Here is a 26514-nt window from a genome sequence, read left to right as displayed (position 1 = left end):
CTCCTTTTTTCTTGTCTCCTCCAAACCCCAAAGCAGGCTGTCCCAAGCCACAGTAAAACACCCACGAACATGAGCGCGGCACTAGCCATTGCTGACTCGCATTGGCTTCTCAATTCCGCTGTATCCTTCAAAGCAGTGTCATAGCACTCACTAGCCCCATTAAAGGAAACGCATCCGCCTTTGAAGAGAGGGTTTGATCCTGTAGAAGAAGAGCTAGAGCAGTGTGTTCTCTGGAGGGCCACTGAGAATGCCTATTCCCCAGAAATATTAGCATAGCAGATCAATGACCATACCTACAGTAGATACCTATGTAGATATACAGCCCGGAAGAAGAAAATGATAGGGGAAAGTAAATAAAGACATACAATCCCACCAGCAAGGAAGACAATAACAGCCACGCCATCCAAAATGAGCAACAAAATTTCCTGCACGGAACTAATATATATCCCCACCACTCCTATCAGTGCAGCTATGACACCGAATGCACCCGTGAACGCGCCGAGGATTGTTGTCCCCGGGACATATTTGATGACTTGGCCTTTTGCGAGATCGATTGATAAACCGAGGATTGAGACGGAGAGAATGGCCTGTTATGCAGCTATGGATGAGCAATGTAGTTCCTTGATGGTGATAGGTGGATCATGTATAATTAAGAAGAAAAAGGAGGGGTTTATACTTGAATAGTACGCAAAATTCCGGGGATGATTCGACCTAATCTCTTCATCTTGCTGAGATACTCCATCAAAAGTGCTTCACGTGGAGGAGAGAGGACAGAGTGATAGAAGTGAGAAAGTGATGGGCTGCTTATATTGATTGGATTAGAGAGAGCAAACAATGTTCATGGTGACACAACCATCAATGCAGTGGTTAGCCGAATATGTTTAGGAATACTCGCGTATTTAATAGACACCATGACAAGCTGACTAGACGACTGTTTCAAATTTCTATAGAGAACGCATCCGAAACAACAGCTTCGAAAGTACAAGACCAGCATATTGATAGTTCTCGCCAAGATATCAAGCTATCAGCATAGGGCCTGCAGTAATCATCAGCGCAAACCGGCTGAGTCCTACCTGGTTGGTTAGGATGCAAAGCCACGCGTCCCAAGGCCGGGATTTCAAAGACTTCGATGCCTAGTTGGCCTGCTGATGGAACCGCAAATCGGTCTGCTTATTACTTTACTGTTAGTTATAAGTCAAGACCCCCCATCCCTAGGGATTTCTTCTTGAAGCGTACGGAGTCCATGCATTCCACACATATGCACAAAACTACTGTATAAACAGGAAATAGTTGAACAGAATCCGGGCCAATAAGAAGGCTTTAATTTCCGCAAATGATCTTTAACCCAAAACGGACTCAGATCCTACCGGAATAGGGAGTAAGAACTTAGGTACAACTTTTAATAATCATTAAAGATGGAGGAACATGTAACTACGTACTTCTGCTACCCAATTATTGCCATGCCTAATTGCTCAGTATGATATGTGAAGAAGAAAAAATTCCATGTAGGATTGAATTGTTCTCTTATCAGCAAGAATTCATGATGAGTTAATAATGCCTGCCTGATTCAACGCCAAACTCCAGCCTCTAGATCTATACAGAAGGATAAAATCCCGAGAATCAGACTAAACCTGTATGTCAACCGAAAGAGTCGGCACCGAAAATGTTGCCCAGTCATTCGACGAAAACGCCTCTGAGCCTAACTGGAACACCCCCAGATAATCCGTTTTCTTCGGGTACCCGTCTGCACCCAGGTTATACAGATCCGTGATGAGTGGCGAGATGTCCCCGTTAAATGTTTCCGCAATCTGGGTCGCGTTCCACGTGAGGACGGTTTGGCCGTTGCCGTTTGTGCCGCTGAAGAGCTCGCTACATACAACCGATTAGCGTCCGAGATTTTGGTCAAGGTCAAAAAGAAATGGAAGTGCCTACAATGTCGTCCCGTCCAACACATGACGGGCCACCACATTCTGATACCCAAGGGGCATAGTGGAGGGCCCGAACGCCGCAAACCAGATCATAACCTCGTAATTGGCCTTCAGGCTGTCCTGAGCGGTGGTGGAGTCGGAGTCGAAAAACATATCGATAGCAACGTTGCCATTAAAATCAGCGGCGTTGAGAGTAGCGAGGTCGGTCGACGCGGCGGTGCTGTTGCCCATGCCGTACGTCCAATGGAAATCAAGGTTGATACCTGACATCTGCTGCAGCTCGACGGGGAAGACGTTGTCGACCATGACGTTGGGGTATGCGTGCGTGGGCTGGTCCCCGGCGGCGGGCTCATAGATCCAGGATGCGGAGAACGCTGGGGCGGTGTATTTCGTTGCGTAGGTCATGTTGTCGAAGGTTGTGATCTGGAAAGATATAACGTTAGTTAACTTGTTCACACCCTTATGTATATAGATTAGATCCCGATGTGGGAATGGCCAGCCATCAGGCTCGGTCGACGTACATTCATACATAAACCTCCAACTGTGCTAGATGTGACGCCCCACTGATTTGGATTAACTGCAGACAGACAGTTAGTCAGGATGACAGTACAACGGTCAGACTCCTCCGACTCACATGTAAACTGCTGTCCCTTCGACTCCGGGGGAATACCAAGTGACTTGTTGCAATAACGCGAATTGGTGACCCCGTTATCAGTGAAATGAGTACCGGTATTCCCAGAAGAACCAGTGCTGCTGCCTCCAGATCCAGAGCCAGAGCCACCATTGTCGCCGCTGCCAGCGAAAAGAGGAGCCTGTCCGTTTGCCTGGCGGTGGGCTTCAATGCCCAGGATGGCGCCGATGGTACCCCCAATTGGGATGGCCAGGAGGCCGAAGTTGACGATCCATCGCAGAACCATCTTCTCGGACAATAACTCGAGCAACTGACGGTGCAATGACGAGAGAAAGAGAGTGTCAGAGAGGCTGTGCCTCAGATAAGATATCTTCACCGCCTTTGCCACCGCCTTTTCGGGATGCCCTAAAGAGAAAAATCTATTTTCGGAAAGAAATTAATCTGAGACAAAATGCATAACTAATCACTTATCATGATCCACTTATAATAATTAATCGAAACGGCCCTTTATCTATGATATTACATGGTTGTACACGTTGTACATGCTAGGCTAGAAAAACCACGAGTAGACAAACACCAACGTCGTGGCCACCGTGGAGAGAGAGTACTCCAGCTCAAACCAGGCGGCCTGGCCACCGAACCCGATCTTCTTGCTTCTCGCAGTCGGGTGCGCAACCCCTGTCTTGGGGTCTCGGATCAACAGATCCTCGCGGTCTGGCATGTTCGGGGGATCGATCATGTACGAGAGAGGGGTCCAAAGGGAGGTGCAGATGAACAGGAAGACCATCGGTGGCCAGAAGGCGTGGGTGATCAGACACAGGACGATCCCCTTGAAATCGCTGTTCAGGGCAAAACACCGGTAGGTCGAGACGACGACCGCTGCTAGAGTGACGTAGACAAAGACCAGATGGAAAACAGCCATATAGTTGAACAAGAGCACGGGCAACCGAACGAACATGGGCCGCCGTTGTTTCGGGTCTCGCTCGTTGAGGGTTGAACCCAAGGATCCAGTGGGCTTGAAGGCCTGTGTCTGGCCGCCAAGCCACCGGGGCAGAATGAAGGACCGGATAATGCACAGCGCAATATAAGGCGACATCCACATTTGGTATCGAGCACCACGCTGTCCGGTGTGGTAGCCCGCGGGACTGAACAGGACAAACTCGCAGAGGCGGTTCATGATGCTGGCCGCGAAACAAGCCCAGATGAGCCAGTGCAGCTGTTCCTCGTTCGCATAGGCAACCAGTCTCTTACCCCACAACAGAATGATGGGGATCGCGAAGAGAGATGCCGTGACCAAGATTGTATATAAACTGAGCGTAGCGTAGAGGAACCCCGAGAAGCGCTGGGCCACGGTCATCTTCTTGACGGCATCACCCCAGAGACAAAACTTCAGCTTGAAAGCAGTGTCCACGGTTCCGATAGCCCATCTCGTTCGCTGCTTCAGGTGGCCACCGTAGTCCTCAGGAACGGTACCAAACTGAAGCGGCTCGTGGATGTATGCCGTTCGCCAACCCCTACCCAGCATCAGCGTAGATGTGGCAACGTCCTCGGCCAAAGAACCCAGCGGGAAATGACCGATCTGATCGAGAGCCTCCCGCCGACAGATATACCCAGACCCAGTACACCAGGCCACACCAAGCGCATCCTTGATGGGTTCGATGACATGCACGAAAAAGTCCAAGCTCTGCGCGAGCGGATCGGAGAGCGGAGTATTATAAAACAGCTGGGGTGGGCATGCAAGGGCCATCATGGGATCGGCAACCAGGTGGGGGAGAACGGCACGCAGCCATTCCTGCTCCGGAATCTGGGGTATAGAATGTCAGTAAAAAGGATGCTCTTTGACAAGATTTTTATTCACTTACCATATCCGCATCGAGAGCTGCCATGTACTCGCCTGGTCCTCCCGGCAAAAACCGCACCTGGTCTAGGCCGTAGTTGAGATTGCCCGCCTTGAAGTGGTGTGGCTTGCCGGGGATCTTCTCGCGAGCCATATAGAGCACGTTGGGATGGGCCAGGGCGAGCTGTTTGACGGAATACTCGAGCGTTGCCGACTTAGCATCGTCCAGTACGATAACCCGGAACCGGTGGCTGGGGTAATCCTGGTCGATCGCGCCACGGACGGTATCAAGAACAACCTCATCCTCCTCTCCGCAGCAGGTGACAAAGACATCCACCATGGGGACATCATCACCCATCAGTCGCAGCTTTGGTCGCCCTCTCTTCTTCATAGCCATCATGGTCCAGCAGTTGTGCAGCTGGGAGGGGATCGCTACCGCGATCTCGATCGCGATGAACACCCACGCGGCGGCATAGCTCTCGCCCGCAGCCTTCTGGGCCGCGACCACGCAGAAGACGCGCAGACCCAGGTAGAAGAGGTACAACCCTGAGTTAGCGAAGGTGAAGAGTGGAACGAATTTAAAGAGGAAGCGCTTCCACCCTTTCCAAGTGTCGATGTCGTCTCGGTCAGAGATGCGGGCGATCGAGCCCGGCTGCACCCAGTCCTTCGCGAAGACGGGAGACGACGGATGAGTGACGAGGTTGGTTAGAGACTGGTTGCTCTGGTCGATTTGCTGCTGCAACAGTTTAGGAATGGCTTTCTTTCAGGGGCAGTACAATTGCATCACTCTTACCAACGAGGGAGAAGCGGATCGGGAATCATAAGGACTATGCACGAACGACGGCGCGGGCAATGGCCATCCTGTTGGGGCGCCGTACTCGTCTGATGGCGGGCGAGACGGTCGCATGGGCGACATGGGTTGGGATCCGTAATGGTGGTGGTGAGTCTCATAGTAGGGACTGGGCGGTTGCGAGTATTGCTGTTGCTGGTACACATAAGGGTTATTGCCGTGACGGGCATTCATCTCTATCGTCTCTTCATGGAAGTCATGATCGTAGCGATAGGTGCCATTCATGGTGCCGATGGGGAAAGAAAGAAGGACCCGAACTCGCCGACCATGAAAGAAAGAGAGCTGATGTAATGAATGATGAACGATGGCATCGGGAGAGAAAGCGATTAGAGATCAGTAATGAATAGCGAATAAAAATAGACTCAGCGCCACAATCAGGGCAGAGTTTTTCCCTCCGGGTCTTTGATTTGGTCCAGACTAAGAGAGCGAGAGGTACCCGAAGGCACTGGGGCTGGGTCAGGTCCACTAGGTACGACCGTATACTCTGGTACTATCCTACGGTAATGTCCTATGGTACTCTGTTACTAATAGACCAGTATCAACGACTGTGGGATCCTGTTCCTCTGAGCTCACCATCCACCGGATCCTTTGCGATGCTGCCTGTGCCAAGCCACCACTATCGATCATTTGCCGCGATCCGAGTGGTTCCTGCTTATCGGGCAGCACACATCCGGTTAGCGTGTCGCCTCTTGTCGTGGGTAATGGTGGATGCACACGCCCACCAGGCTGTTTGCGGGACCTCCAGATGACGACTACTTACACATGGCGTTCATACAAATGTGTCCCACAGTATAATTGGGCGTACCTGCCCTGATGTACCTCGGGTCCTCCCATACAGCGGAAATACTGGTCATGTGACTTTATTCTTACATTCCATCTCGCACACTAAACCACTCAGTTTGATCCTCAGTTCATCTTAACATGACTCGTCCACAGTGTGGTGGGAATTTCATATGAATAGATCACTTGGTAGGAATCTCGAAAGGAACAAAGCAAAGGAAAGATAAGAGTGGCTTAATACAACGCACGTCACCCAATGCAAACAGGATCACATGTCATCATCTGATTACCATCCTGACTCGCGTGATAAATCCTAGTAATTGGAGAGCCTTTTCTAGAAACGTCTATAAGGAAAGAATGTGCTGCTTTTGATTCAATCATTGACATAGATAGATTCAAGGGGAGTTTTGATAGTTCCGAGGAAAGATTAGTGTACTATGACAACGCGTAGTGTACTATGACAATGCGAGACCAAGGAAGGGTACATGAGGCAAAAGTACACTATATTCTACACTAGTACTAATTTGTATGGACACCATGTGCAAGTAACCTAGGCGTACTGCAAGCAGCCGTGGGGTGTGTGCCCCCAACACTACCCTTTTTGTCCGGCAGAAAAAATCGGCCGCTTCCGATGAGGCCGGAAATGGCAGTATAAATTATGGAGTCGTTTGATAGCCCCATTGTAAATAACACCACATTGGAGTTCGGGCTAGGAATAACCAGCAGTGGCACCTTAACGCAGTTGCTCATTCATGACGATGGCAAAATGCGATAGGTGCGGATGGGCGTGCTCGTCGAATGGAAGAATCCGGTTTGGGATTCGGAAGGTGCCGACTGAAAGGGGAGCTGCTCAACGGTGAAGGCGTGCGATTCTATTGAATTAGGGTTAGCAACTACCAAGAAAGTAGATATCTCACACGTACCACAGACACGCAAAAACGTCTGGAAAGTATCTTCGTTGCGCACGGTCGCGGAGATGATAAAATGCTGAACTCCATAATTGTCGAACAGATCCTGCACCGTGGACAACAGGAGTGGCACAAGATCCGCGTCGTAGATCTGGTTAGGGATGTCAATACAGGCACCGGGACAAAAAGAGCAAGGAAACTGACCAGATCAGCACCAAGTGCGACATCAAAGTTGGTCCATTCGGACACCGCATCCCCGCCGCCTTTAACGTCCAAGGGAGTCCCCCACTCCCAAACAGCCGGATAGAATGGAAGCGCTGCGGCAGTTTCGGTCTGATTATGAGAAGCACAGCGGTCCATATTCTCAATCAGAGTAGTTTCCCGATCCGTCGCAACAACCGCCTGAGCACCGAGATGTCGCGCACATAGTAGCGACAAGAACCCGGTGCCAGCGCCGAGCTCTATCACTCGCTTCCCGCGTATGAGGGATTCACCCATCCCAGTCACCAGGAACGACCCCAGATGGAGGGCTGCCTCCCAGGTGCGGAACCCCGTAGTGCCAGACCCGTAAATCAGCCCGCGCGACTCGGAGGTGATAACCGTGCGCTCTGGTGTGCTGTCTGTCGTATCGGGCTGCACCGGGGCCGTATATTCTACAAGTTCCAATTGCTGTGCTTGCTCCAGAGCTGGGGTCTTGGGCGTTGCGATCAGCGTGCTCCAGCAGGACATGAGATCGTCGAGGATCTCCTACAGGAAGACATACGTCAGATGGAGTGGTTCAAATAGAAATTCAGATGAAACATAGACATAAGAGTATAAGCACAGAAACATCAACCTACATCCTCCTCCGGATCACGGATTGACGCCTCAATGCGCGCCAGAATTAGCTTCAGCACGCGCGCGCGGTAGTTGGCCGGTGGCAGTGGGAACACGGTTTCCGCGAACATGCGCTCGTATAGCGCAGTCTGCACATCGGACCGCACGAGAACAGGGCCATCTGGGAGTGCCAGATCCGAGAGATCCACGAGCTGGAAGTACTGGGCGACCAGCTTGCGGATCATGGCCGTTCGACTTTTTGTAGTTTCGGCGATTAGTTAATTATCGGGAGGGATTAGATAAGGGCAACGTGTCATGTGATGTGATTATATAAACGACCCCCAGATAGGCTAGCGCCGTCGTAGCCGAGCCCACACGAAAATTGAACAAGAAACAATCGCCAACCGTCCTCTCCATCACCATCACCACCAAAATGGCCGACGCTCACGTTACCCTGCGGACTCGCAAGTTCATCCGCAACCCTCTGCTGGCCCGCAAGCAGATGGTCGTGTAAGACTCCCTTTTTCCACCCCTGTGCGAGGACTGTGCGATCGGTGTGTGGGAATTCGAGATTTGTGGATTGGCGTGGACGAGTCGACCGGACATTCAATACACGACAAGAGGAGGAATTCGAGGAGCACGCACACACAAACACATACATTCGATTAGGAAACAGCGATCTGATCTTTTTCTCTACAGGGACGTCCTCCACCCCAACCGCCCCAACGTCTCCAAGGATGAGCTCCGCGAGAAGCTGGCCGACCTGTACAAGTCCAACAAGGACCAGGTGTCCGTCTTCGGTTTCCGCACGCAGTACGGTGGTGGCAAGAGCACCGGCTTCGCTCTGGTCTACGACTCGCAGGAGGCCCTGAAGAAGTTCGAGCCTCACTACCGCCTGGTTCGCATCGGTGCCGGCACGAAGATCGAGAAGCCCAGCCGACAGCAGCGTACGTTCCTCGCCTCTTCCCCAGTAATCTAGTTTCATTGCTGATTTCATTGTGTACAGGCAAGCAACGGAAGAACCGCTCCAAGAAGTTCCGCGGTACCGCCAAGGTCAAGGGCCCCAAGAAGAGCAAGGACTAAACGCCTTCACCCCCTACGCTCAATCATCATCATGGAAGAACGAAGGGAGAGTGGTGTGTTCGGTACCTGGGGCTGGTGTTCGGTCGTGTACGTTGTTGGAGGATGGACAGCCTTTTACCATTCCCGCGGCTGAAGAAGGTGGATCGTGGACAAAAATTCCTGTGCTGCTAGATCTGATGGTTCCAAATGGATATTCCGAAAAGTGGACAAGGCGTGTTGTGTGGATTATCTAGTTGCTTTTGTTTTTTTGGATCATCAGTTTCCTGCAACACGAGGGCACATGAAATATCCGGGTTGAGGCTGTGGCCTGGAATGAATTCACTATTTGTTTCTCAAACATTGTCTGTCCAGTTGGTGGTGTCATTGGTAGACCGGTCTGCTCTGCTCTGTAATCCCATCGTGCCTGTCCTATCCCCTGGACACTCAACTCGGTACAACCTAACCTCACCTAGCCTCTCTGTCCATGATACGAAACAAAGTTAAGTATCTCAAATCACACATGCTCCGCAGGGGCGTGAGAGAATTCCAAATCATCAGGCAGCAGGACTTTATCTCTGTGTATCTTCCGTACAGACCGGTCCTCGAACCCTCCGGGAAGGTGAGACATGGGGGGGGGGGAGAGTGTCAGATCAGGTTGTGCAAGGCATGCTAGTGATTGCACAACCTTAATTTCTAAGTTTTGTTTCAATCTCCGTCCTTCGGTGGTGAAAGGCTGCATGTTTCATTTCGTTAGGGTTGGAGTTGGGATATATATAGGAGGAGGATGGAGGTGGTGGGTGGACTTAAAGAAGAGAGTAAAGAATATCCAAGGAGATGACCAGGTGGGAGGAATTGAAAGTGACAAATCATTGCTCTCACCGTGTTACCTACTCATGTATTGGATAGTCAGGTGCAGATACTATTCTAAATAGAGAATGGAATTTGCTAACTAGAGGTCAACAGGATTAGCAGTTATTCACCATGAGCACAATACTGGAAAATCGGAAAACGGCCATTACAGCAAGCACAAAGCCCCCTCCTTCCATTACTTCTCCTTCGAAACAAAAAGCCAACCCGAGCAGACAAATAAGGCACTCCATCCGACATGACGAGATAGGAAAAGGACAGAGATGGATACGGATGAGAGAACCACCCACTCAAATAACCCCGAGGGGGAGGAGATGTGGTCCACCATCACTCCCTTCTCTTCTCCATCCAGAAACACAAACAGGGCCAGAGATCCAACCTCACAAGGCCCAGACACACCCAGCCGTTCGAGGGCATGGCCAACCACACACTTCTTCGTACACACAACAAGGTAAATGAATGCAACAGCAGATCCAGTAGACAATACAAATAAAAACGCAAATATCAACCTAGCCTCCGCAACGGGGTCTGGGGTAGTAGGTGACCAAGTAGTGTAACAGACCCGACCCCTCTTCTTGTCCCTTATCTGGACCGGTCAATTGGTTTGGCGCGTGGATGTGGGCAATAGTTGTAGGACTTGTGGTGGCAATCTAAGAAATCGATGTAGAGAGGTAGAGCAGAAAACAGAAACAGACGAAAGCCCGTAGACCACAAGATTCTCTCTCCATGTTCTCCATGGAAGAGTTTCAATAACCCTGATTCCCCAAAGGAGAAACAGAAGACCGATTCATATTCACAGCCATTGAACGGGAATACTCCGCCAGCGAATCCGTGGGCAAGAGATTAAACGAAAACGCCGCGTTGGGCGAATCAGCGTGCCGGACTCGGGTGTAGGGCAGACCGTTCAACAGCGTGGGAGCCGAGCAACGAGTATCGCCAGCGTCAGTGCTGCTCCTTTTACTCCGGTTGCTGCTGGCATACCCGTATATCCCCAAGTTGCAGTCTGTGTTCAGAGCCAAGAGACGCTGTTGGCCACTATTGTTGTTGCTTGTGTAGTTGCGAGAGAAACTGCGTGCCATGCGGGTGTCTGTTGGCGGGGAAGATGAGGAAATGATCTGCTCCGGGCCTGGATAGGGGCAGTTGCTGCTGCTTGCGGAGGATGGTACAGAGGGTGCGCCCGACGAGAGAGAGGGAGTGGCGTCGTCGGTTGTGGTTGGCATCGGGAGGTATCCGAAGGCGAGATCGGGGACACTATTGGTGTCGGGCTTGATGCGGGTGGATGAGGGACTCGTGCTGAGAGAGGTGTCGTTGCTGCGGAGTATAGGAGTTGCTCGCTGAGTGGGGGATGCGCCGCATCGGGAATTCCAGAAGGAGCTCTTGTATTCTGATGATAGAGGCACGCTGGAGACGACCTCGGGAAGACTGGCCAGTCCGGTCTGGAGTTGCTGGGTCCGGCACGTCAGCGTGGGGAGAGTTATTCCGGGGGCCTCTGCTGATGAGGCAGATGCCATGGATGAGTGAGACATCTCTGTGACTGAAATTCCTTGACTGGGAAGCACGTAGTTGTATCCAGAGATAGAGCCATTGGTTTCCGAATCGGGGTAGGTACATTCACCGGTGGTGCCTCTGCTGGTATTGAACATGGAGCTCCATGCCTTGGGACTCCATGCGGGCGCTCCGTAGTCCATGATGCTGCTGGGCAGCATATTATGCTGTGACTGAGTGCTGTAGTTGGCAGACTGCTCGTCGTCGTAGTGAAGAGGATGGTCTACACCAACTGACAAGCGCGGGAGTCTATGTTGGACATTGACTGCACCCACGTCGTATTCGGCAGGATGAGTGAGTTCAGCTATTCGTGTCTGGGGCGAGCCCATCGAGAGAAGTGTTTGTTTGCCTGGTGCGTGGGCTGCGTATATCCCTGCCCGGGGCGAGGGTGCAATCTGGTTTCCCATAGAACACTGCCATCCATTGGAAGTGACAAGCATCTCATGCATCTCATTGAATGTCTTGGCTTTCATCTGGCCGACCCTTAGTTTGCAGGCCCCGTTGCTTTCGGAGAATAGAGACTTACTCGTAAGAACTGACAGTCCGTATTGCCTGCACTCCGGCAGTTGGAGCAGGCATGGCCGTCGCCGTTGTCACCGCTGCATTTGATCTTTCTCCGTCGACACCGGCCGCACTAAGGAGTGTGAGTACTAACATGGTTTAGAGTTGGCAAAACACTTACTGCAACAGGAACCCGGCGTCTCTGGGGGTTGCGAAGCTTGCTATCCAACTCGGCCACGGGGCTGATGCAGTTGTTGCTGCGCCGGTCACTCTGCTCATGATGGTTTGTCCTCCGCATCGAACGAGGACCAGAAAGTGACGGATCTTGAATAAGACCGACTTTCTCAGAATAGTACGGGTGAGCCATATCCTGCCAAATGGGTCAGCTGGATCCAGTCAGGGAGAGAAAGGATCAAAGTATACCGCTTGAGAAACAGCTGTCGTCTTTCAACAGAAGCCTCGAGAGTATAAAACAAAAGGCTATATGGGAATAGCGAGCATATTTGGGTATATTCTTGAGAGTGAAAAAGAAAGAGAGAGAGAGGGTCTCTGCTGGAGGTAAGGCTAGATTTAAGCTATGTTTTGGTAACAATCAGTGTGTGATTGCCTGTACTGTGTAGGATGCTGTTGTTGCCCCTTATAATTTTTTTTTTTCCGCCTCAATTTTATTATTATTATTTTCTGAATTCTTGCCTATGCCTATCTTAATCCGTCCATTTCCTGAATAGTAGAGAGGGGGGGCGTCCACGGATTGGGAGGCGTACACACCCAGTACATACAGGGAGGCAAAAGTACCAATGGGGGAGTGCTTTCGTCAGATGTTTATTTATTTTGCGTCCACAGTTTCGTAATTTTACTTTTCCTTTTTGCATTCGCTGTTGTTGTACCCAGGGGAAATGATATGCAGATTTCCGCGGTACCCCCAAGCCATATTCTCCTGGCTGGAGAGAGGAGAGAGAGAGGCATGGCGATGAAAGACCAGCCAGCAGGAGAGTCCCCGGCGTTTTAGAGACTTGGTTTCACAACGTAACGTCACACGGGGGGACATGACCTGGTAGCCCACCATGACGAGAGTCTAGCCAAGGAGATTAGAGTCTTGTCACTGCTGGGGAAATGTTTCAGCCAATCTTCTCCAGCTGATCTTGTCCCTTCTTTTATTTCCCCCGTCAGATAAACTCCGCAGTATTTACTTACACATACAATACTTCCGGCCAGGTTGGAGTGGATAGCGGCGGACAACTGCCGCCCTACGTTTGCAGAAAGGACTCAGAAGTCGATCCGGATCTACTGTTTCCGACGCCAGTGGGCCGATAGAGGCAAAGGTCCAGAAAATGGTGAATGTTTGCTACATGGCTGGATCAGGCAAGCCAGTCGAAACACTTATTGGTGTGGCTGCTGCAGCTCCGGCTTTTCTGGAGTCGGGCTAGGCCAAACAGACCAACAAAAAGCCCTAAAGCAACCCGAGATCGGCCCCGACACGGGGAAATGGAGGAAAGGACTGAGAAAATAATTGAGGGTACGTCTGGAACAAGCGCCCATCAAGGCAACAAACGCCGCTCGTCTTCTTTTCTCTCTCTTCGTAATGTCTCGGCGTATTGAAGGGGGGCTGGAAGTTTGCCATGTCTTATCATGACCCCAATATGTGGATAAATAATTGGCGCTTCTTTTTTTCTGACATCTGTCATTTCCTTAAACAGTCAGGTCCTTTGACCCTCCGCGAAGCGCGCTCTGGAAAAGCACAACTAGCAGGGATCTATAAGGTTGCGGGCCAGATCGCCGACATGGATGTGTCGTCGATCAGTAGATCAGCCTGGGCGCTGCTCTAGCGCTTCCGCGGCCGCGGTGCAGCTCGATGGAAACGGAAATGACAGAAAAAAGCAACCATCCCAGCGCGTCTAGGATATGTCCAATACACTGTCGCCACTAGAGCCGCTAGTCAGAAGACTTGACCTGATTTTCCGCGCTTGATCGAATGCGGATCTCGGTCTTCCACCATGTCTTGTAGGGTCGGTCTATGCAGCCCTTTTCCCACATGTCTTTTGTTTTTGCATCGGCCAAAAAGATGGTCAAATAGGGCACGCGATGAGAAACCAAGTATCAGAACAAGCGGCCATCGCACAGAAACATCTCACTCCCCAGGGAAGAAAAGTCGCACGGGATCGTATCTGGATTGTCTACTGGATCCGTGGGGAGGGGAAGAGGATCATTCCAAATGGACGAGTTCCATCGATGCCATACACGGTCTGACGATGCACAACACTTCGAGTGAGGCAAGCCAGATGACTCGTGTTGAGATTGAGACCGAGCAGCCTGATCGACAGGAAGGATGGCGTCGAGCGACGGCCAAAAGGGGAGATGGGGATCTCATCTCAGCACATCCACGAGGCCCAGCGATGAGATGCCGTTGGGTCCTGCTGCAGGAGGCCGCCCGTTTTGCTACCCCAACGTCTTGCTCTGCGGTGGAACAGCCCGTGAAACTCACCAGCAGTGTCTGGTCCGGGGAAGAAGACGAGGCCGACATTCTAGCTCTTTTGGCTGGGACTGCTGCTGCACTGGCCCCGTTCCCGTTCTGAGAAGCCGGTGAGCGCAGCAAACAGCCCCAGTTCGACCCCTTAAACCTCAATGATCCAACGGGGACGCCCGGAAGATATGCCGCTCGATTGACAAGGGAGCATTGCACAGAGAGGCACCGGGTCGATCATCTGAGGAGTCTTGACCTGATTGGAAATTAGTAATGTTGTGGGCGACTTTTTCGTAGTTAGTTAATCAAGTTAGCTAACTCACTGCTTAAGGAAGTAATGTATTTGGACTTGGCTTGGGGCTCTTGGAAGAGAGATGGGTATAGTATAGATAGGTGTAGAACTACAGGGAGGTAAGGGGTGTGGTATAGATGGCCCACCGATGATGACGCTGATTGGCGGCTGATCACTTTCTCGCTCGCTCCAACACGCGACTGACCGCAACCCACGCCCCGATTATGAGCGCGCTGCTGGAGACTTCATTGGGGGACATCGTCATTGACCTGCTGGTCGACGAGTCACCCAAGGCCTGTGAAAAGTGAGTGACACTGCCTGTTCCTGCGGCATGAACTGGCTAACACTGACAACCGCAGTTTTCTGAAGCTCTGCAAGGTCAAATACTACAACTTCTCGCCCATCCACAGCGTTCAGAAGAACTTCTCCTTCCAATCGGGCGACCCCCTAGGCCCAGATGCCCCCGACAGCGATGGCGGATCTTCCATCTGGGGTGTGCTGGACGGTCCAGCCAAGAGAACCTTTCCAGTCGAGCTCCCCCCGAAAATGAAACACACCGAACGCGGCACCGTCAGCCTGGCGACCGTTCCAGCAATGAACGATCCAGATCAGCGACTAGCGGGGAGCCAGTTTCTGATTACGCTGGGAGACAATCTCGATTATCTGGATGGGAAGGCGGCCATTTTCGGCAAGGTCGTAGAGGGATTCGACGTGCTGGAAAAGATCAATGACTCCTTCATCGACGACCGGGGCCGGCCATTGAAAGATATCCGGATTCGCCACACTGTTGTGCTCGACGATCCGTTCGATGACCCGTCAGGCCTGGTGGAACCGCCCGAGAGCCCCGTGCCATCCAAGGCCCAGCTGGCCACGGTGAGGATCGCAGACGACGAGGATTTGGACGATGACATGGATGAGGATGCGATGGAGAAATTGCGCCGAGAGCGTGAAGCCCGCGCGCAGGCGCTGACCTTGGAAATGGTGGGAGATCTTCCCTTCGCTGAGGTCAAGCCCCCGGAGAATATCCTTTTCGTATGCAAGTTAAACCCAGTCACACAAGGTATGTCGTTTCCCCTGCCCTGCCAGTTGCGGTTTCCTAATTACAATTCTATAGATGAGGATCTCCATCTCATCTTCAGCCGCTTTGGGCAAATCCTGTCTTGCGAGGTCATCCGGGACAAGCGCACCGGTGATAGCTTACAGTATGCCTTCATTGAGTTTGAGAACCAGAAGGACTGTGAACAAGCCTACTTCAAGATGCAAGGAGTCCTCATTGATGACCATCGGATACATGTGGACTTCTCACAGAGTGTACGTCTCCCCTCTCTCTATCTCCTTAAAAGGATTATGCTCACACCCCGATCAGGTTTCCAAACTATCCGAAAGCTGGCGAAATGCTACCGTCACGAAGCGCCGACAACGAGGCGGTTTCGGAGGTGTGGCCGACCTAGAAAAGAAACGGCAATACAGGGCGTTCGATGATGCCCATGCAGATGAGGATAAAGAGGACGGGTACGGGATGGTCTTTGACCGACGCCGCCGGGAACAGCAACAACGACAACAATCCGAGCGTCGTGAAGGCCGTCCTGACCGCAGTCCTCGCCGCGACTCTCGTCGCGACCGGCGAGGGAGTCGTAGTCCTCCTCGAAGACGAGACGATCACTACCGACGGCGATCGTACAGTCGGAGTCCTGGGCGGAGCTCGCGCAGGGATCAAGATCGGGATCGAGATCGCTACCGGGATAACCGACGGCAGCAGCGGTAGAAAAATGTAACTATCCTAGATTCTGTCTGTACCTTGTGTCCCTGATACCCCAAAAGGGAAAGAAAAAATCTGGATCAGGACCCGCTGGCCGGGTGGAATACCCAATGAAGACTCGAACATGTCTCAGACACTCAAGTTATTTTTACACTTTCATTCTTCAAGACTAGTTAACTAAGCCCGGACAGGGAGCTGAGCTTCTCCGCGATTAATTTACTTGCCACTCTTCCTTCCTTCTCTTCCCCCTTACACCTACCCTACCTGTTTTCATATTTTACTCGACCTACACCTCCCTCTTGTTTCCTTTGTTTAGTCTCCTCCATATCTCCAATCTTCCACTTTCGTTAATAAACAATCATGGCAGCCATCAAGGAGACTGTCTCCCACTTGATCGAAAAGTTCCAAGGCCCCGCCGAGGATGCGCCCCGCGAACCATCCGCTGAAGAATTGCAAGCGCTACAGAAGCAGTACGCTGACGCCGGACAAGGGCACGTGTTTACCTTCATCGACGAAGTGAGTCCCGTCGAGAAGGCCCGGCTCTTCCACCAGCTGGCCAACTTCAACCCCACCCGCATCAACGAGCTGGCTACCACCGCCCTCAACCCTCCCCCCACCACCGCCGAACAGACCGCCACCTCGCTGGAACCCCTTCCCGATGTGGCGACTGCGTCGATCCTCGACTCCAACCCCGCCGATCTCCAGAAATGGTATGACGAGGGCTTGAAGCAGGTCTCCCAGAACACCGTGGCGGTCGTGCTCATGGCCGGTGGGCAGGGCACCCGTCTGGGCAGCTCTGCGCCCAAGGGCTGCTTCGATATCGGGCTGCTCAGCCAGAAGTCCCTGTTCCAGTTGCAGGCGGAGCGGATTGCGAAGCTGCAGTCCCTGGCGCAAAAGACTCATGGCGTTGCGCAGTCGACGATCCCCTGGTATATCATGACCAGTGGGCCGACGCGGAAGCCTACAGAGGAGTTCTTTGCGAAAAACAATTTCTTTGGCCTGGAGAAGAACAACGTGTTTGTCTTTGAGCAGGGCGTGCTCCCGTGTATTTCTAACGAGGGCAAGATTATGATGGAGAGCAAGACTAAGGTCAGTGTGATCCTGTACAATCCTAGCAATCCTCTGACCCATGGTTATAGGTTGCCGTGGCTCCTGACGGCAACGGCGGTATTTACCAAGCCCTCCTGACCTCCGGGGTGCGCGAGGACATGCGCCGCCGAGGCATTCAGCACATCCACGTCTACGGCGTGGACAACTGCCTGGTCAAGGTAGCAGACCCCGTGTTTATTGGATTCGCCGCATCCAAGGACGTGGACATTGCCACGAAGGTGGTGCGGAAGCGCAACGCAACCGAGTCTGTGGGCCTGATCCTGCAGAAAAACGGCAAGCCGGACGTGGTCGAATACTCGGAAATTGACAAGGAAACCGCCGAGGCTAAGGACCCCAAGCAGCCGGGTGTGCTCAAGTACCGCGCCGCGAATATCGTCAACCACTGCTACAGCTTCCGCTTCCTGGAGTCGGTTGAGAACTGGGTGCACAAGCTGCCGCACCACGTGGCGCGCAAGAAGATCCCCTGTCTCGATACGGAGACTGGTGACGCGGTCAAGCCTGAGAAGCCGAATGGCGTCAAGCTGGAGCAATTCGTCTTTGACGTGTTCCCCATGACTCCGCTGGATAAATTTGCATGCCTCGAAGTTCTGCGCGAGGAGGAGTTTTCTCCGCTGAAGAACGCACGCGGCACGGGTCAAGATGACCCGGACACCAGCCGGGCCGACATCATGAAGCAGGGACAGCGGTGGGTTGAGAAGGCCGGCGGTGTGGTGATTACGGAGGGAGATGCATTTGGGGTGGAGGTGTCCCCGCTGATCAGCTACGTACGTTGCCATGATGGATGACCCTGCCCAATCTGATTATCTGATCATACTGACTCTGTGGTAGGGCGGCGAGAACCTCGAATTTCTTCGCGGGCGGGAGATCAAGGCCCCGGCGATCCTGGAGAAGGAAGAGTAAAACAACCAGCGGAAAACGGCGTCATCTCGGAAGCAATGTCTGGCTTCGCATACCGGGTGGAAAACTCGAACACAAGTTGGTATACAATTGCTGTGCTGTTACAAACAAATGAAAGAAAGAATTGAATGATTGCATGGCTCTGGAATGGATCTACCACCGTCATTTCTGGGAGATCCGGGAATGCAGGGTCAGAAATACTTCTTCTTTCCCCGAACACTACCTAGTCTCTATCTCCCACGATCCTCGTAGTATAACTATCGCTCTGCTGAGCATCGTAGTAGTAAGACCGATGTAGGTACTTCGCCTTACGCAATACGGAAACGCCCGGGAGCTAAACGGCCGTTTGCCTGGTTTGCAGCCGCCCACCATTTTCCTCCGCTTCGCTTGTCGTCTCTCGCCTTCCCTGCAATCCAATTCTCTTGATCAATTCTCTCTGCTGGCCCGGTGTGTGAGTGCTGAGAAGTGGTTTTCCTGCTGGTTGTTGTGTTGTAAGTCCATCCGAGGTTGCTTTTTGTGCGTTTTGCATGTTGCCAGCCCACTTTTTTTTCCTCTGCAAATTTATTTTGGTGTCCGTGGGCTGGCGAGAACGTGCTCGGTTTTCTTTTGACCCCAAGGTTCTCATTACTCTGGTTGCTGACCTGCCTTCAAGAGATCGACTCTGATTTGTTTAGGAAAGGCTGAGTGAGTACCCTCCACGCTGCTCGTTTCGTCTCGAGGTCCTGTCGCTCTGCTCTTTTAACCCCGCGGATCGGCCTTTTTCGCCCGCCCTCGGTCCCTGCATCGATGATTCACCCTGTCATCGACCTATCACTTCGATGAGGGTGATCTCGAGCATGGACACCATCCAGGCGGACTCGAGCGGATGGGCTCGGACGGATATGGCGATACGACTGATCATCCAGCGCTGACTCTCGTTCTGGGTAGATTCTCGACAAGATGATGTTGTCCCGTCGTGCGTGCTACAAGTGTGGCAATATCGGCCACTATGCGGGTTCGTATTGAATGGCACCCCTCCTCCGCGCCTCACACTAATTTCTGTGTAGAGGTCTGCTCTTCCTCGGAGCGTCTCTGCTACAACTGCAAGCAGCCTGGCCATGAGTCCAGCAGCTGCCCTCGTCCTCGCACGACCGAGAGTAAGCATTCTTCTTCTTTTGTTTATCAAGGACTCCATCCTGACAATCCTCCAGCCAAGCAGTGCTACAACTGCCAGGGTCTCGGCCATGTTCAGGCCGACTGCCCCACGCTCCGCGTGAACGGTGGTGCCAATGGCCGCTGCTACAACTGCAACCAGCCCGGACACCTTGCTGTATGTTGAATCATATCCAACATGTCAAGCACCATGCTAACTCGAAGGCCAGCGCAACTGCCCTAACCCGGCCGCTCCCGGTGCTGGTGCTGGTGCTGGCCGCCCCGCGGGCCCTCGTTTCCAGGGTGGTTTCCGCGGCGGCTTCCAGGGTGGCTACCCTCGCGCCGCGACTTGCTACAAGTGCGGAGGCCCCAACCACTTCGCCCGGGACTGCCAGGCCCAGGCCATGAAGTGCTACGCTTGCGGCAAGCTGGGCCACATCTCCCGGGACTGCACTGCTCCCAACGGTGGCCCCCTCAGCTCCGCCGGTAAGGTGTGCTACAAGTGCGCCCAAGCCGGCCACATTTCTCGCGACTGCCCGACCAACGAGACTGCCGCCCAGCCTGCTGTTGATGCTGCCGCTGCTGTTGTCCCTGCCGCTGCCCCTGTTGCTCCTGCTGCTGCGACCACCCCCGCTGAGGCCAGCACCGAGACTGCCCCCGTTGCGGTCGCGGCTCCCACCACCGCCGTTGCATAAACGCGCGGGTTCCGACCTTGTCTCTTCCTGGAATCGCCCGGATTCCCATTTCCTTCACCCGATTCTTTTGTATTACGATCCACATTGCCTCCCAACGTCCCAGTCGGTCCTTATTTCTTCCTCCAAAACGAACGCGACTTTCTCTCCACCCGTTATTTCTTCCTGTGCATATATTTAAAACCCCCGCCACCCTCTTGGGACGGTCTTGGCTTTGATTGATTCTTTTTTATGTATACGACGAACAAGGAAAAGTGTTTTTGTTCTGTTATGATGTCCCCATTCTCCGCATGGTCCCCGTCTTACGAATTGGCGTCTTTTGTCGATTGTTTCTCCGGATGATCTTTCTCGATTTTGATGAACCAGAAAACACCCTTCTTACCCTCTGATTGGTTGCGATTCCCCCGAATGGGCCAAGGAACGAGAGAGCGAGAGCGAGGAAGAGAGAGAGAGAAGAGAAAGAGGGCAGCAGCAACGAGAGGAGCACGAGCAGATGGGGGGGGGATGATATGTGTGGAGAGAAAGCGAATGATGAATGGCATGTGTGTTTTGTATCCAGATGGGTGACGGGCAGATGTCCTGGCTGAGATCATTCGAAGCGCGAATCCAACGAATTCCATGAGTCTACTTTTTATACTTCTATACAGTCAGTAGTCGAGTCCCCGTGACTTGGTCTCTCTCCATACACACCCTCTCTCTGGTCCCCTTCTTCCCTTTCCATCATTCCCAATCCCGTCTCTTTTCATCCATTCTCCTGTCCCATCAATCAAAATGCCCGAGTCTGACTACAACGACGAATCCAACGATGAGGCACATCCCCCTTTCTCCTATCCATCTCCAACCCCATCAGATACCTAACTCCAGCCGCACAGAGCTTCATCGTGGACATCGACAGCATCCAAGCCCATGGCATCGGCGCAGCTGATATCACCAAGCTGAAAGCCAATGGCTTCTACACCGTCACAGTTAGTATTTCCCAAGTCGAGTGGAATGCACTCTGCCTTCCTGACCCACGCTTCAGTCCGTCCACGGCGCCACGCGCAAGACACTCCTGAAGATCAAAGGTTTCAGCGAGATCAAGGTCGAAAAGATCAAAGAGGCTATTCAGAAGTGCCTGGTAATTTGCCCCGTATCCCAACGGTGTCAAATACAAGGTTCATGATACGGTGTTAGCCGTCCGCGTCGGGTTTCATCACAGCCATGGAATTGCTGCACCAGCGGAAGAAAGTTGTGCGCATCTCGACTGGGAGCAAGCAGTTCGACTCGATCCTCGGAGGGTGACCATAACACCCAACCCTCTGCAAGATCATCTCTAACGCAATCTCCAGCGGCTTCCAAAGCAAGAGCATCAGCGAAGTCTTCGGCGAATTCCGCTGCGGCAAAACCCAGCTCTCGCACACCATGTCCGTGGTCGCGCAGCTGCCCAAGGAAATGGGTGGCGCGGAGGGCAAAGTCGCCTACATCGACACGGAGGGCACGTTCCGGCCTGAGCGCATTGCTCAAATCGCCGAGCGCTTCAGCATCGACCCGGACATGGCGCAGGAAAATATCGCGTACGCGCGTGCGCTCAACAGCGAGCACCAGCTGGAGCTGCTCAATACGCTCAGTCGCGAGTTTGCCGCGGGCGAGTATCGTCTGCTGATCATTGATAGCATTATGAACTGTTTCCGGGTGGATTTCTGTGGACGCGGTGAGTTGGCGGATCGGCAGCAGAAGCTGAATCAGTTTTTGATGAAGCTGGCACATATGGCTGAAGGTGAATTCCCTCGGGAACCTTAAGGGGTTTCCTTGTGTGCTTGCTGACTCTGCTTGCAGAATTCAATATCTGTGTTCTGATGGTTGTTTTTCCTTGCAATTTATACCTTCATAGACCATATTACTGACTTTTGCGCCAGACAAACCAAGTCCAGAGTGACCCTGGTGCAAATGCCCTCTTTGCTGGAGCTGATGGTCGCAAGCCTGTTGGTGGACATGTTCTTGCCCATGCTTCCACAACCCGAGTTCTGCTCCGCAAAGGCCGAGGAGACGAGCGTGTAGCCAAAATCCAGGATTCCCCTGGTAAGACCACCGCTGTTGAGTGCTGCCATTTATTGATCTTTCCCAGATTGCCCTGAGCGAGAGGCCACCTACGTGATCACGACCGGAGGCATCAATGACCCTGACAAGATGTGAGACGACGGATGGATGGATGATTGATCAATTTGCATTTCTGAACGAAGTATCGCGGGTGCACCTGTTTTGATTTATTTATTTTATTTTCCGAAATGGCTGCCAATCCTGCCTGTATCTTTATACCAATTCAATGGATATTTTATTTTACTCCAGGAGCATGGTAGGGCCTGGCAAGCCCTAACATAGTTGTTGATCGGTCCACCGCCTTGACTTCCGCTCCATCCATAGACAGGCAGAATTTTGCCGCTGAAAAAAAGCTGCTCGCCTCAACAACCAACCACTCCCAAACCAAAAATGAAGGGAGAATCCGTGGAGATAGCAGGGTATACCACCCTCCCGCTGCTCCTGCCAGAAACTCGCACGTTCCCCAAGTCGGCAACACATTATCTCTACCTGCGCCCCCACGAGCCTCGCATCCCCGACCCGGATTCCTCTCGATCGCTCTTCGTTGTCAATATCCCCATCGACACAACAGAAACACACCTGCGCTATTTGTTCGGAACACAATTATCCGCCGGTCGCGTTGAGAGGGTGCATTTTGAAGATGTGCCGACGAAAAAACACTCCGGAGAAGCCGCCACGGAGGGCAACCTCTCGCACCGCAACAAGAAACGCAAGCGCATCACGGCCGACGACCTCCAGTCCACATTAGACAGCATCACTTTCCCCTCCACCTGGAACCGGAAGCTCCAAAAGAGCGGCGCACACGCCATCGTGGTCTTCGCCGACAAACCCAGCATGGAATCTAGCCTTAAAGCCGCGACGAAAGTAGGCAAACGGGGCCCTAAGATCATCTGGGGCGATGGAATCCCAGAGGACCGCATCCCCGAGCTCGGATCGCACCGGTATTCGAGTCACGAGCGCATGCGGTACCCCGATCGCGCGACGCTGCTGCGCACAGTGAATGAGTACATGACCGCATTCGCAGAGGTCTCTGAGGCGCGGAAGCGCGAGGAAATGAAGAAGACCCAGGAGCCTGACGAGGACGGATTTGTTACTGTCACGCATGGACCGAAGTTGAACTCTGTTGCCCGTGAGGATGAGGTCAAGGAGTTGATTGAGAAGCAGAAAAAGAAGAATGCGGGTCTGGAGGACTTTTATCGGTTCCAGTCTCGGGAGAAGAGGAAGGCAAGACAGAATGAGTTGCTTCGGCGGTTTGACGAGGATAAGAGAAAGTTGCGGGATATCAAGGACCGGAGGGGAAAGATTAGAGTAAGTTTTTCCCTTGTTCATTGTTCAGGTACTAACCAGTCTTTTGCAGCCTGAGTGATGTTTGTGCTATTTGGCATGGATGGCGTTTGGAGTGCTTAGCTGTGTGAGTAAGTCACTCTTTTTTTCCCTTCCTGTTAAATCTCCAAGGATGAGTCCGCTGGGGCCAGAGTAGCAAGATGCGCCCTGTTCGCTGTCATGCCATGCCTGCAAACACCAGCAATCCACTTCCAATCTTCTCACCTTGTCTGAACTGGAGGATTCATGGCGTTTTGATGACACAGAATCTTGTTTTTGGCATATACTAATGATTTGCTAGTTCACATAATTCGATTCTACTGTCTCTATTTTATCTCCTGTCACTACTGCATACTATCTGTCAATGAACATGATGTTATTCACCTAAAATCTATACTGTGGCACTTCCGCTTCGAAGCCGCTCTCGGTACCGGATTGAAATCGTGATGAGGAAATCGATTCAGATTCATAGTAACGTAGTAGATATAGAGATTATTATAATTGCCGAAAACAGCTTAGCCAAAGTTCCAAAAAATATCGTGCGCCCGACGCTAGCCGATAAAGTAAAGATATACAGGTCAGATTCCCTTCACGATGCCAGGACGAAGTATGTATAACTAACCACATACAATATTCACTTAAAATCTATACTCTGGCACTTCCGCACAGACCAATGATGAACCAGGCTTGGCATGACATCTTCACCGCCGCCAACCAACTACACCTAGTGCATCACAACATACCCTCACACTGCTCGTCAGTACACATTCACAGAGCGTCAAAGATAATTCAGATCCAAAAATGGGATCTAGTTGTCGGGGTTAGGGTTCACACACGGGCTGAGGCACTCGATCGACGACACCATCGGCGCTGACGAAGCGCACGGCAATCTATCTGATTATTTTGGCTGCATGGACACATTGCTCTTCTCTCACCTCTCTCATCCGTATCATCCGCCCGTTTCCATTCTCTCGAAATGTCGGAAACCCACGACTCCGAGGAAGATCTGGCGTGGGAGGACGTGCCTATCAAACACAAGCACGTGCCGAACAATCCAGATGTCAACATAATCATGGATCCTTTCCTGACCCTGAAAATGCATCCTACCAGCTCGGATACACACCTTGTTCGGCCTCCACCCGACTTCCCGCCGGAAGACATGTGGGTAGCCAATCCCATCTCCCTGCCGCCGCAGCGGGAGCAGCCTATCCCGGCGGGCTCGGATGAGGAGACCCAGACGCGTAACCGCCTTGAAAAAGAAATTGAGAAAGTCATCTATCGCGCTTCGAAGACCAGACTGGGTATTCGTGTCAGCAACGCGCCGCCGTCTCAGCGTGCCTACGAAAGCTACAAGGAACTGGCGCTGGATATGGACAAGGTCATTGACAAGATCTGGGCCTGTGGAACCCGTAAGTCTTCGCAGGTATCTACTGGTAAATTCCTTCGTTACTGATGGGAACATGTGTGTCCAGCTTCTCTCCAAGTCTGGCCCTTACTGGGTGTCGCAGATCAGTGCACCGCGTATCTCAAGTACTTCTGCTTCGACAGCTACTACACTTTGTGGCTGTTCAACAAACTTGACGTGGTCTTCTCCTCCTTAATCACCGGCGTGCACCCTCTCACCGGCGATCCTCTTCCAGGCAGCGAATCCGGCCAGCCCTTAGTGAACCAGACGCTGAGGGTTCGCATTCGAAGCGTGGCCGAGCGAGGCCGCGCCACTGTCCTGTCGCGCCTCCCTGATAACCAGGCCGAGGAACTCTATAACCCCCAGCTGGACTTCCCGGACCCATCCCAGGACGAAATGGACTTCTACAACCGTGACCGCAAGCTGGATTCTAATTCGAGTGGCGGGGTGAGTCGCTGGTACCTTGAAGCGAGCGCCGTCTACGTCAAGACGATCACCCTGCTGGGGGACAATGTCTTTTCGAACGAGACTCAGTAAGCATTCTTCGGAGTGTTGAGTGGGCTTTCCTGCCTTTTTCCTTTTCCTTTTCGTTCTTCGACATCTGCTGGTCTTCTTTTCTAACGTAAATTCCTGAAATAGCACCCAGTATTTCTATTACTGGTGTCTGAAGCAGTGCATTCTGAACGGTGCACAGAGCCGCAACCCTAATATCTACTTGTATCTTAAATGAGTTCGGACCCCTTTGTGGCGCGTTGCCTGCCAACTTTCCAGTCGGAAATGACGTGGAACTTGCTTTTTTTTTTAATGTGTGCATGAATGTTACGTCTCCCAAAGTGAAATGTGGATGTTTTTATTTACTTCCATGCCGTTAGTAGGCAGATTCGAATGAAATTGAATCTCCTCTTTACACGGACATGAAATTCTGTATTTTGTAGATTCAAGAGTTGCTATAAGTAGCTAATTAGCCTCGCTGGGTACATGTCAGTCCCCAAGCTCCGATGATCGCTGGGGTGTGGTATCAAAGTCGTCCAGAATCTGGCGAACCCTCTTAACTAACGATGCATCGACAGGGAGCTCTGTGGTCTTTTCCACGTCTGGTCGAGGTACTCGCATGGCTGTATACTCCTTCTAGGCCACTTTTGATGCCGAGGGGGTACATTAAAGAAAGATCATATACCTGTATCGCCACCCACCGGGGATCTAGGGCCAGAACGATGATTCGTCACCGGAATGTGAGGCTCTCTGTTGTGTAGGAGCCAATCAAACAGAATGCCCATGGCTCTAGCACAGCATCTTGCCTAAACTGGGAAATGCTAGATTTGTCTCAGTATACTTCCAGGCCAATCACATGATGTCAATAGACAAAACAATGTTGCGTGCAATTACTAGAACCATCTGGTCTTTGTATAAGCTTTGTAGTAGGCCGCAAATACTCCGAATCACTGTACAGTCCTTTCATACATGACTGTGTGAATATTAATATATTCCAATCGATGCACTCATAACTATCACAATACTTAATAATAATGGTCTGAGCCCTGAAAGTGGATACAAACTCTCTGCTCCGCCCCAGGGCTGGGTCGGCTAGTTATGTCCGCCTGCCGAGGAATAATAATACCTCGCATCAGTCATCGTTTCTGGGA

General features: G+C 52.1%; 14 protein-coding genes across 14 annotated transcripts; 10 read left to right on the top strand and 4 right to left on the bottom strand.

The window, feature by feature from the left end:
* Positions 1-1625: 1625 nt before the first annotated feature.
* On the bottom strand, positions 1626-5471 carry N7510_010280 (glycosyltransferase family 2 protein; the record flags this gene model as incomplete). The annotated part of the gene is made up of 7 exons (XM_056982205.1): positions 1626-1869; positions 1933-2351; positions 2450-2505; positions 2563-2978; positions 3135-4363; positions 4422-5132; positions 5190-5471. The coding sequence occupies 7 exons, from the start codon at positions 5469-5471 to the stop codon at positions 1626-1628; spliced, it is 3357 nt and encodes a 1118-aa protein (XP_056830041.1).
* Positions 5472-5741: 270 nt separating this feature from the next.
* N7510_010279 (uncharacterized protein) lies at positions 5742-6100 on the bottom strand (the record flags this gene model as incomplete). The annotated part of the gene is made up of 2 exons (XM_056982204.1): positions 5742-5998; positions 6052-6100. 2 exons carry the CDS (start codon positions 6098-6100, stop codon positions 5742-5744), a joined length of 306 nt encoding a protein of 101 aa, XP_056830040.1.
* Positions 6101-6776: 676 nt separating this feature from the next.
* N7510_010278 (protein-lysine N-methyltransferase) lies at positions 6777-7995 on the bottom strand (the record flags this gene model as incomplete). The annotated part of the gene is made up of 4 exons (XM_056982203.1): positions 6777-6898; positions 6950-7085; positions 7139-7681; positions 7774-7995. The coding sequence occupies 4 exons, from the start codon at positions 7993-7995 to the stop codon at positions 6777-6779; spliced, it is 1023 nt and encodes a 340-aa protein (XP_056830039.1).
* Positions 7996-8099: 104 nt separating this feature from the next.
* On the top strand, positions 8100-8833 carry N7510_010277 (40S ribosomal eS24 domain-containing protein; the record flags this gene model as incomplete). Its single annotated transcript, XM_056982202.1, has 3 exons — positions 8100-8260; positions 8450-8697; positions 8757-8833. Coding segments are annotated over 3 exons (486 nt in total), but the record flags the coding sequence as incomplete, so codon positions are not given.
* A 1592-nt stretch (positions 8834-10425) lies between these two features.
* N7510_010276 (uncharacterized protein) lies at positions 10426-12023 on the bottom strand (the record flags this gene model as incomplete). Its single annotated transcript, XM_056982201.1, has 3 exons — positions 10426-11697; positions 11751-11858; positions 11907-12023. 3 exons carry the CDS (start codon positions 12021-12023, stop codon positions 10426-10428), a joined length of 1497 nt encoding a protein of 498 aa, XP_056830037.1.
* Positions 12024-13974: 1951 nt separating this feature from the next.
* Positions 13975-14298, top strand: N7510_010275 (uncharacterized protein; the record flags this gene model as incomplete). The annotated part of the gene is made up of 1 exon (XM_056982200.1): positions 13975-14298. One exon carries the CDS (start codon positions 13975-13977, stop codon positions 14296-14298), a length of 324 nt encoding a protein of 107 aa, XP_056830036.1.
* Positions 14299-14702: 404 nt separating this feature from the next.
* On the top strand, positions 14703-15960 carry N7510_010274 (PPIL4 family peptidylprolyl isomerase; the record flags this gene model as incomplete). The annotated part of the gene is made up of 2 exons (XM_056982199.1): positions 14703-14782; positions 14838-15960. The coding sequence occupies 2 exons, from the start codon at positions 14703-14705 to the stop codon at positions 15958-15960; spliced, it is 1203 nt and encodes a 400-aa protein (XP_056830035.1).
* An 11-nt stretch (positions 15961-15971) lies between these two features.
* On the top strand, positions 15972-16253 carry N7510_010273 (uncharacterized protein; the record flags this gene model as incomplete). The annotated part of the gene is made up of 1 exon (XM_056982198.1): positions 15972-16253. The coding sequence occupies one exon, from the start codon at positions 15972-15974 to the stop codon at positions 16251-16253; it is 282 nt and encodes a 93-aa protein (XP_056830034.1).
* Positions 16254-16597: 344 nt separating this feature from the next.
* N7510_010272 (uncharacterized protein) lies at positions 16598-17425 on the top strand (the record flags this gene model as incomplete). Its single annotated transcript, XM_056982197.1, has 1 exon — positions 16598-17425. The coding sequence occupies one exon, from the start codon at positions 16598-16600 to the stop codon at positions 17423-17425; it is 828 nt and encodes a 275-aa protein (XP_056830033.1).
* Positions 17426-17445: 20 nt separating this feature from the next.
* N7510_010271 (UDP-N-acetylglucosamine diphosphorylase) lies at positions 17446-18247 on the top strand (the record flags this gene model as incomplete). Its single annotated transcript, XM_056982196.1, has 2 exons — positions 17446-18111; positions 18176-18247. 2 exons carry the CDS (start codon positions 17446-17448, stop codon positions 18245-18247), a joined length of 738 nt encoding a protein of 245 aa, XP_056830032.1.
* Positions 18248-19183: 936 nt separating this feature from the next.
* On the top strand, positions 19184-20070 carry gisB (putative zinc knuckle nucleic acid binding protein; the record flags this gene model as incomplete). Its single annotated transcript, XM_056982195.1, has 4 exons — positions 19184-19238; positions 19291-19380; positions 19435-19553; positions 19606-20070. The coding sequence occupies 4 exons, from the start codon at positions 19184-19186 to the stop codon at positions 20068-20070; spliced, it is 729 nt and encodes a 242-aa protein (XP_056830031.1).
* Positions 20071-20838: 768 nt separating this feature from the next.
* On the top strand, positions 20839-22239 carry N7510_010269 (recombinase DMC1; the record flags this gene model as incomplete). The annotated part of the gene is made up of 8 exons (XM_056982194.1): positions 20839-20877; positions 20940-21032; positions 21089-21184; positions 21241-21344; positions 21396-21823; positions 21883-21905; positions 21963-22125; positions 22172-22239. 8 exons carry the CDS (start codon positions 20839-20841, stop codon positions 22237-22239), a joined length of 1014 nt encoding a protein of 337 aa, XP_056830030.1.
* A 294-nt stretch (positions 22240-22533) lies between these two features.
* Positions 22534-23509, top strand: N7510_010268 (putative ribosomal small subunit assembly protein; the record flags this gene model as incomplete). Its single annotated transcript, XM_056982193.1, has 2 exons — positions 22534-23451; positions 23501-23509. The coding sequence occupies 2 exons, from the start codon at positions 22534-22536 to the stop codon at positions 23507-23509; spliced, it is 927 nt and encodes a 308-aa protein (XP_056830029.1).
* Positions 23510-24442: 933 nt separating this feature from the next.
* On the top strand, positions 24443-25408 carry N7510_010267 (general transcription factor IIH subunit TFB6 family; the record flags this gene model as incomplete). Its single annotated transcript, XM_056982192.1, has 2 exons — positions 24443-24875; positions 24939-25408. 2 exons carry the CDS (start codon positions 24443-24445, stop codon positions 25406-25408), a joined length of 903 nt encoding a protein of 300 aa, XP_056830028.1.
* Positions 25409-26514: the final 1106 nt, after the last annotated feature.

This window comes from Penicillium lagena, assembly GCF_028827675.1.
Source record: "Penicillium lagena strain IBT 129212 chromosome Unknown utg000007l_segment0_segment0, whole genome shotgun sequence".
Classification (NCBI taxonomy): domain Eukaryota; kingdom Fungi; phylum Ascomycota; class Eurotiomycetes; order Eurotiales; family Aspergillaceae; genus Penicillium; species Penicillium lagena.
Note: the sequence above shows the minus strand (reverse complement) of the source record. Positions and strands in the feature narration are given on the sequence as shown.